This window comes from Chanodichthys erythropterus, chromosome 23 (assembly GCF_024489055.1).
Source record: "Chanodichthys erythropterus isolate Z2021 chromosome 23, ASM2448905v1, whole genome shotgun sequence".
NCBI classification, from domain to species: domain Eukaryota; kingdom Metazoa; phylum Chordata; class Actinopteri; order Cypriniformes; family Xenocyprididae; genus Chanodichthys; species Chanodichthys erythropterus.
In genome coordinates, this window is record NC_090243.1 from 19714655 (window position 1) to 19724927 (window position 10273).

Genomic DNA, 10273 nt, shown 5'->3' on the forward strand with positions numbered 1-10273 from the left:
AAAGGGTACAAGCCCTGCAAAGTTTACTTAAAGGTCCCGTTCTTTGTGATCCCATGTTTCAAACTTTAGTTAGTGTGTAATGTTGTTGTTAGAGTATAAAAAAAATCTGTAAAATTTTAAAGCTCAAAGTTCAATGCCAAGCGAGATATTTTATTTAACAGAAGTCGCCTACATCGAATGGCCAGTTTGGACTACATCCCTCTACTTCCTTCTTTAATGACGTCACTAAAACAGTTTTTTGACTAACCTCCGCCCACAGGAATACACAAGAGTTGCGTTTGTAGAGTGTGTTTGTCGCCATGTCGTCGAAATGCTGTTATTTTCATCCCGCAGTCCAATCACTGGGTCTGATTCCGGCTCAAATTGATAGGGTAAAATTAAAGACATGTTTACAATAACACTGAGCGCGTGCATCTCCACGTTATGGTAAGAGGCGTGACCTTTCCGGGCAAGGTTCGCTAAGCTGCTGTCGAATCACAACACAGGAACCGCTGGCACAATCAGAACTCGTTACGTATTTCTGAAGGAGGGACTTCATAGAACAAGGAAGTCATCAGCCCGTTTTTATGACAGTGGAAACAGCGGTATACAGATAAGTAAATTACGTGAAAAATACTGTTTTTTTTTTACACGCGAATCATGAACACATGTTATATTGCACACTATAAACACAATCAAAGCTTCAAAAAAACACGAAAAACGGGACCTTTAAAGGTGCCATAGAATGGAAAATTGAATTTATCTTGGCATAGTTGAATAACAAGAGTTCAGTACATGGAAATGACATACAGTGAGTCTCAAACTCCATTGTTTCCTCCTTCTTATATAAATCTCATTTGTTTAAAAGACCTCTGAAGAACAGGCGAATCTCAACATAACACCGACTGTTACGTAACAGTCGGGATCATTAATATGTACGCCCTCAATATTTGCATATGCCAGCCCATGTTCAAGGCATTAGACAAGGGCAGCCAGTATTAACGTCTGGATCTGTGCACAGCTGAATCATTAGACTAGGTAAGCAAGCAAGAACAATAGTGAAAAATGGCAGATGGAGCGATAATAACTGACATGATCCATGATAACATGATATTTTTAGTGATATTTGTAAATTGTCTTTCTAAATGTTTCGTTAGCATGTTGCTAATGTACTGTTAAATGTGGTTAAAGTTACCATCGTTTCTTACTGTATTCACAGAGACGAGAGATGTCGCTATTTTCATTTTTAAACACTTGCAGTCTGTATAATGTAAACACCCAAATAAATACTATACTCACATGATCCGATGCATGCATGACAAACACTTTGTAAAGACCCATTTTGAGGTTTATATTAGCTTTGTGAACTTTGTTTATGCAATGTATTATAGAGTCGAGAGCTCGGGGGGTAGGGAGCGCGAGGATTTAAAGGGGCCGCAGCCTGAATCGGCGCATTTCTAATGATGCCCCAAAATAGGCAGTTAAAAAAATGTATTAAAAAAATCTATGGGGTATTTTGAGCTGAAACTTCACAGACACATTCAGGGGACACCTTAGACTTATATTACATCTTGTGAAAAAAACATTCTAGGGCACCTTTAACAGGTTATATGTCCAACATAAGACAAACGCTTGGTCTTTGGATAGCTTTAATGCACGTATACAACACCTAACATAATAGGTTTAGCATGTAGCTTGAATTGTCTTTGGGATCCTTTACAGCTCAGAAACATCAATCCAGAAACACTTTCTACAGCTGTGAGAAACAAACGTGTATAAAACACATCAGGGGTTGAACACAGGTGGAGTTTATTCTGCAGAAAGAACATCATCAGACCTTCTCTGAGACTTTCTGAACTGTGTCATGTCAGATAACGTGATCACAACATTGAACCAAAACACACACATATTCCCTTACATGCAGGGGGCGCAGGTGAGCTGGATGCTGGAGGGGTCAGAGGTGTGATGGAAATATTTTATGTCAACATGAAATGTACAGAAAATGCAGATTAAGGATGCTCAGGTCAAAGACCAGTCACATGATTAGCTTAGATCATTACAAACCAATCACCAGAACAAATCACAGTGATGAAGACATTGATTTTTACTCAACTGTAAGACTTAAATGTGCATGTATCTTTCTATTCATTGAGACTCACTTGGTTGTTGTGACCAGTGATCTCCCGGCCGTAAATAAAACTTCATTTCTACAAAGAGCAACTTGGAAGTCGTGTCAGGTATATGCTGCGCAGCTAAATAGAAGATCCTATAAGCTCAAAAGACAACAAATGTAACAGCCAAGTGTGATTGAGGTAGTGATAGCTTCTTGACGGGACGCCATCACCATACTTCAGGGAAGTATTGGATTGTATAAGTATTCAGGAATTCAGGGAATTACCACGAGATACTGTAGAATTTTATTAACAACTAGGATTTGTTTAAATTGTCAGTGGTGAAGTCAGATTTGTATTGAGAATTTCCATGACAGAGGTCACAGAGAAGGTTCAGACCAGTCCAGAGTTTGATGTACAAAAACAAAACTATCTACTGTATGGCACCATTATTGTTTGTTTGATCTGATATCAGTTTACTCTCTCAGTTTTCTCTGATTCTAGTTGAGTCAAACCCATCTGTCACAGATTAGATCACAGTCTAAGGGTCAGATTTACTAACAGCGCAAGCGCAAACCCTCTTTTGGTGTTTAAACACTACTGTCAGGATTTACTAAAGACACGCAGAGGAAAATTAGCGCTGAAAAGCGTGAGCAGTTATTTCTGCACCTGACATTATTGCACATGTATTTGTAGGAGTTTCCCTTTCAGACACAAAATTTATGGGAGGAGAATATTTAAATCAAGGTGATTTACTAAGGTTTGCGCTAGTCAATTTACTGGTATTTGCACCATTGTGCACAAAGTTTCAGTTGAGGAGAAAGTGAGGAAAGGATGGTCAGTTTCATCAGAAGGGTGTGTGAGTGTGAAACACAGTATTCCAGTCTTGTGATTATTGTGGACTATAACTGCACTACTGCTTTATACTGCATATATGTGCTTAGATTAGTTATTTGTTTGGTGATTTGGTAAACCTCTTTCTCCGATCAGTGGAGCTCTCTCAGTGAACTCGAACAAGCTCCTACAGCTAACAGGCAACGCTCTCGTAACTTTGGCTAACGTTCTGGCAATGTTCTCTCAAAGTTACGAACAAACGTTCTTCCTGTAACATTAATAGAGTGTTTGTTCAACGTTATCTGGTATTTAATAAAATTCTCAAAAGGTTATCACAAAAACATTATTTATACATTGTTTGCAGAAGAGTTTTAAATGTTCTCATAACGTTGGAGGAAAACGTTCTCAGAACAAAAATGTATTAGCTGGGTGAAGTATATTAAATATAGATATCACAAGGTGAAAATAAAATATGGTGGCAGAATTGTGTTAAATGAAGGTTTATTCATCTTAAATACACTTTATTGCTTTAAACGTGATTATGGTATCATATTTTAGGAACAGTTTAAAAACGTATCAGTTTGAAACTCAATGATATTTTCCTTTTTAAGTTATTTCATAATCAATCAGCAAATTTACCAGAATGTGAACCATATTCTGAACGTTTTCTCTTTTCATTTATACAGGAGTTTGTGATCATTAATCTGTTTATCTAATAATGATGTGATTTTCTTCTTCATGTTGTTTCTCTTGCTGTTGGAGAATTTCTCCCAGTTTTCTCTTGAATCCTAAAGGAAAGCCACTGGTCAGTGTGATTTCTCTGTGAGTGTCAGCGCAGAGATCTCCTCTCTGAACACAGTGACACTGGTGTGTGTGGCCAACAAGGGCTTCCCGTCAGACTGGAGCCTGAGCTGAAGGTGGACGGGAGCAGCAGGTCTCAGGAGAGCAGCGCTGGGCTCCTGGAGAAGGACGGTCTGTACAGCTGGAGCAGCAGCAGGAGTGGATGGAGTGCTCATATTTTATAAATAAACTTCACTCAATGGAGCATGAAAACACCTGCAGATACATGATGAAACGAGAACATGCGGCCAAATTATGAACCTCACAGATATAGTGTTAGATTCATTTAATAAGATAAAGAGTTTTATAGATTAAGTATTTACCATGTGAAAAAACTTAATGAATGCTTTATATTTCATTTAATATTTATGAAAATCTTCACTGTTGAGTGTGTGTGAAAGTGTGTGAGCAGCTGCAGTATCAGTTCAGTCACTGTGACTCTGACTGACGGAGGTTTTTGTACGACTCTTTATCACTGTGTGAACACATGTTTACTGTTGATCCAGTGATAACTCTGACAGTAATAATGTCCAGCATCTTCAGTCTGGACTCCACTGATGGTCAGAGTGAAATCACTGTTAGATCCACTGCCACTGAATCTAGATGAAGTTCCTGACTGGAGGCTGCTTGTTCCATAAATCAGGAGTTTAGGAGCTTCTCCAGGTTTCTGTAAGTACCAGGCAAGACACTGTCCACTACACCAGGATTCTGGATCACTGCTAGTTTTACAGGTCACAGTGACTGATTGTCCAGTTTGAGAGAGCAGCTCTGAGGGAGTTTGAGTCACTGTCACCTGACCAACAGATTCTGACAAGAGAGAAAGATTAGAAATCACAAACACTTTCACAACCATATATCTTCACAACACATAAAAATAACAAGTAAATAATGTCTGTAATCTTTACTGACACAAACCTCGACATAATACTGCCAGCGTCCAGATCAATATGGTGCTGAAAGTCATTTTTGTTGGTTGTAGGTTCAGTTCTAGTGAAAAACAGTTGTTGATCATGTTTGATGTTTGACAGAGTTATAAACACATGCAGAGCACTGAAGCGTGTGTCGCTCATGTAAAACACTCTCTCTATGCAAACGCTTCAGCAGTGACAGGTTTAAGATGGTTTAATGTGGTTTCATTGAGATTTCACAAAACATTTCACATGTTAATATAATCCTTTATTGATGAAGCAACATCAGATGAACAGGAACGCTGTTTAATCCCAATATCAGACCAACATCACGATTACAAGTGTGATATTGCTTTTATACAACAGTTTCATGAACAAGAATCTATTATTGAGTTTTTATAGATTCTACATTTCAAAATGCAAAAAACCCTTTTCTACATGTTTTTCTGCTCAATAGTTATTTTGATTCTGGAGTCACAGGATCATCAATCTCCTCTGAGGACGATGAACATCTGCTCTATTCTGAGAGAAACACAATCACTCCACCTGATGATGAAATATGAGTTTAACTCGCTCAGATTCACTGTTTGACTTCAGTAAATGACACTGTTGAGGCAGTTTGTGGAATAAATCAGGAGTTCAGGAGCTTCTCCAGGTTTCTGTAAGTACCAGCTGAAGAAGTTTCTCCTGTTCCAGTTTCTCTCCATTGGATCAGAGGTTTGTTCATATTCATCAGTTACGCTGAGGTTTATCAGATCATGTTATCATCAGATACCAGTTTGTATCTTCTCATAGTTTAGTGAACAAGTGTTCAATAAAAATTCAGTTAAAAGCACAAATTAATATTCTTATCTTGCTCTTTCTTATCGGAGGCTGTGATTGGTGCAGAGGAGGGAGAGGCGTGTCTGAACTGAACTGTTGATCAGGACTACAATTAAAACAGCAGCTGATATAAAACTCTTACTGTCTGCAGTATATAGTATGAATACAGTGTATAGTGTACAAATGACATGTTAGGATGAGATACTCAAATCAAATAACCATGGAGAATTATGAAAATTAATATCTATTATTAATAAAAGGCGGCAACTGAAATCACTCAGATCTCAAACGTGTGACTGATCTATAAGAGCACAAAATCTCTTTCTGACCTCTATAATTATTAAGAGTGGCAGATTAATTTAGATGATTTTATTTCAGATGTTTGTGTGACGATGTTGTTTCAGATCCTCCTGTGAGCAGCTGCAGTATCAGTTCAGTCACTGTGACTCTGACTGACGGAGGTTTTTGTACGACTCTTTATCACTGTGTGAACACATTTTCGCTGTTGATGTAGTGATAACTCTGACAGTAATAATGTCCAGCATCTTCAGTCTGGACTCCACTGATGGTCAGAGTGAAATCACTTGCAGATGAACTACTGCCTCTGACTCTAGAATCAGTTCCATTATTGCGGTCTGTTGCTCGAGATATGAGCAGTTGAAGAGCTTCTCCAGGTTTCTGTAAGTACCAGCTGAAATAGTAAGTTTTACTTATAGCACCCCCCAACCACCCTGATACTGTAGAAATGTACACATTACTGCTGGTTTTACAGTTGATGTTCACAGTTTGTCCTGGTTGAGCTGCTGTCATTGAGGGACTCTGAGTGACGGTGATCTGTCCTCTACACTCTGAAACACACAACAAGAAGAAAATCAACTCAAAACTTTGACAATATACTTGAAGAAATGAATTGATATCAAACTTGTGCTTCACAAACCTTGAGCAAACGCTGTGAGAGTCCAGATGAAGATGATGATGAAGGTCATGTTGATGAAGATTGTTGTGTGTGTCAGTGATGAAGTGTTAAACTCACAGCACTATAAACACTCTCAGAGCACTGAAGCATCTGATCAATATGCAAATGAACTCATTCTGTATTTAAATGAGGCTCTAAATGAAGGTTCAGGAGGAGCTCGTTCATCTCATCCTGTCAATCACAACATCAAATATAAGTGTGAACTTTAAAGACTTAGCTGAATATTAAAAAAATAATGATGTACACTGATAAACCTTCTATAATAAATACTGCAATATTCCATAAAAAAAAAAGAGAAGAAAAAACAAAAAACAAGAATTGTCAATTTTGATTTCATGGTGACTTTAACAGGTGAATTATGTATTTGTCTTTCTCTGCATCCGAGCCACAGCCATGGATGGAAAGGCTTTTGTTGGACTGAAGATTGTTGTCAGAAGCAATACCAAAAAATAATCGATTGTAACAGAAAAGCCTCTTTGACGTGGAGATAGTGAGGCATTTGTGTGAATCTTCTGTCAAGGGCACTTGTAAGTATGCACTGGAGAGGTTCAGTTTGGTGAAGCGTTGGCCCTCTGCTAATGATGTGAATAAATCCTCTATTCGTGGAATCGGGTAACGTTCAACACAAAGGCCCGGATTCACTGTTACCTTCAAATCTCCACAAATCCTCACATCTCCATTCCCAGAGGTGGAAAGTCCAGGGGTCAGAAAGTAAAAGTCCTGCCATATTTTTATTCCACCCACTGAAGCATTAATGAGATAATTAAGTGATTAATTGAGTGATGATTGAGCATTATTGAAGACACCTGATGATAACAAGCAGAATCACCAAAGGAGAAAATCACAATTTTTAAGACACCATCACAGAGGTCAGGGTTTGCTTTAGTTGGGCTCTTGACCCTTCACTCTTTAATATTAGAATTTGTTTGGCTGCTGTAACTGAGTTATAACAGCCAGACAAGCAAAGATAAAAGATGATCAGGTGGTGTTGGTTATGTTTTCACATACTCATTATTTGATCTGAATCACTGAACTCATTTAGAGCCCAATCTCTGTGTTAGATTTACATTATTGAGTAGCCTACAGCAGAAGATCAGCTTTATCAATATAATCTGAAGGATATCTTAAAAGTTGTTCTGATCAAAAAAAAAAAAATCCTTCTTTTAGGAACACACAGACATCAAGAATCAGTGTATGAATCTCAACAACGGTGACAAGCAACATATTCTGATCAACAGATCAACTCTGAACATTAGAAAACAAGCTTCTGAAAAGTCACAGAAAAACAGAAAAAAAAAAAAAAAATAGTGAGAATAAAGAAAATTACTAAGACAATTCAGCTCATAATTTATTCATGCAGCAATGCATGATGGGAGCCATGGATGAATTTTGATTGGTGGCTCCCAGAATGCATTGCAACATGCTTTATTATCCTCACCACTGTTGAGATTCACAGGCTGATTCTTGATCTATGTGTGTCTAAATAAGCCTTTTTTATTTGGAACAAATTTTGATAAACCTTTGGATTATTTTGAAAATATGTGCTGTAGAATCTCAGTGCTGCTGTAATCAATAATGTAAATCTAACTCAGAGATTGGGCTCTAAATGAGTTCAGTGATTCAGGTCAAATAATGATTATGTGGAAACATAACCAACGCCACCTGATCATCTCTTAACTTTGCTCGTCTGGTTGGTTTTAATGCAGTTACAACAGCTCAAACAAACTCTAATATTAAAAATTCAAGGGTCAAGAGCTCAACTAAAACAAACCCTGACCTCGATGATGGTAACTTAAAAACTGTGATTTTCTCCTTTATTGAATGTCTTCAATAATGGTCAATCATCACTCAATTAATCACTTAATTATCTCATTAATGCTTCAGTGGGTGGAATAAAAATATGGCAGGACTTTTACTTTCTGACCCCTGGACTTTCCACCTCTGTCCATTCCTTTAACAACTGGCTCGATCGGTGTGATCCATTCACTGCAGTGGAGATGACCTGTTGACTGCGGTTATGACACCTAAATCTTTCTGCAATCACGATCGGTTTCTGAGAGAAATGTTCTTTCAAAACAGTTACAATATCTTCGTATGACTTCACATCCGGCTTATCCGGAGCAATTAAGCTTCACAGCCGTCCTTATGTAGATGAACCCATTACACTCATCAACACCGCAACTCGTTTCTCATTTGCAATGTCATTTGTCAGTGCTTTATCATTCAGTCACTGTTATATTAAAATTCAGTAAATAAATAACATACAAATGTAGCTTTATGTCAGTGTGTCATTTTTTGTGTCATTTGTGTTTCTGGTCTTTCATTGGATCAGGGCTTTAGCTCATATTTCATAAATAAACTTCACTCAGTGGAGCATGAAAACACCTGCAGATACATGATGAAACAAGAACATGCGGCCAAATTATGAACCTCACAGATATAGTGTTAGATTCATTTAATAAGATAAAGTGTGTTATAGTTTAAGTATTTACCATGTGAAAAAACTTAATGAAAGCTTCATATTTAATTTAATACTAATGAAAATCTTCACTGTTGAGTGTGTGTGAAAGTGTGTGAAAGTGTGTGAGCAGCTGCAGTATCAGTTCAGTCACTGTGACTCTGACTGACGGAGGTTTTTGTTCGACTCTTTATCACTGGATGGGACCAGCGGGGAGACAAGGCATGGGGAATTTACCTCCTCAAACAAATCCAATAAGTCCAGAAATGTTTCTGTGGTCATGACGATGCCATCCACCGTGGTGATGTTGTGGTCGGGGCTCTCTTCCCAGCCCTCGAACTCCACAAACACTCCCTCGACGGCACACGATGTAACGGGCTCACGCACCTGGTCAGACACACCTAGCGGTTCACACCCCGAGGCGACAACTCCTTCCGTCCTCTCTTCAGGTTTGGTCTCAATCGTCCCGGCAGGTCGATCTCCGCGGTCTGTGGTGGGCTCTCGTTTCTCCATCGTGCACGTAGTTGATGGCGGATGGTTGGTCTCTGGATGTGGCGTGGTTGGCTCGGCAGCGGCTGGAGCGGCTGGCTCGGCGTTCTTCCTCTTCCTCCTTCTTCTGGACCCAGCGGAGGTAGGTGGGTCCAGCAGGACACAGGGGAAATTAAAATTAAATTAAAACATCTAGTAAAAATCATTTCAATTGAAACGTCACTGTTAATCCCCAAATTTACACCAAATCCATATGTGTTCCTGCAGTTTCTGAACAGACATGAGGATCATCACACACGAGTCTCTGTCAATCACTGAATCAACTGAGTTTGATTGTGAGTCACATGATAGAAACATCTTCACTTTTAGAAATATTTATAAAATAATTTTAAAAATATGGTTAAAAAGACTGGAAAAGCGTAGCAACAGACATAAGTCTAAAAAAATTAAATACACAAACTTCTGGTGGTGCATAGATCCAAAAATAGCTCCAAGATTAAAAAACAAATAAGATCTGCACATGAAAAATGGCCATAAAAGCTCACAAGAATTTATTATCCAGAGGCCTCAAATAAAGTACAAAGAGTGCAAAATGTTTTCGGGATCAATCCTTCATCAGTGCCGTGTTATTATTATAATATACTGACATTGATCACACCGGAAATAGATACAATGATACATAAACATTATAATCATACCCATAATCTATTCAAAGCTTTAAAAATTAATTAAATTTAATAATGAGTATTTAATGTATTTGGATTTGTGTCTGGCACTAAATCCTGTCTCTTCATCCAAAAAAAAAAAAAAAAATATATATATATATATATTTAGGGCTGTCAAAATAACGCGTTAA

At 38.1% G+C, this 10273-nt stretch overlaps 2 gene segments (V, D, J or C); both read right to left on the minus strand.

The window, feature by feature from the left end:
* Positions 1–4155: 4155 nt before the first annotated feature.
* On the minus strand, positions 4156–4887 carry LOC137014277 (immunoglobulin kappa variable 1-8-like). The segment is given in 2 exon segments: positions 4156–4571; positions 4680–4887. Coding segments are annotated over 2 exon segments (432 nt in total).
* A 1087-nt stretch (positions 4888–5974) lies between these two features.
* Positions 5975–6480, minus strand: LOC137013725 (Ig kappa chain V region K-25-like). The segment is given in 2 exon segments: positions 5975–6342; positions 6432–6480. Coding segments are annotated over 2 exon segments (417 nt in total).
* Positions 6481–10273: the final 3793 nt, after the last annotated feature.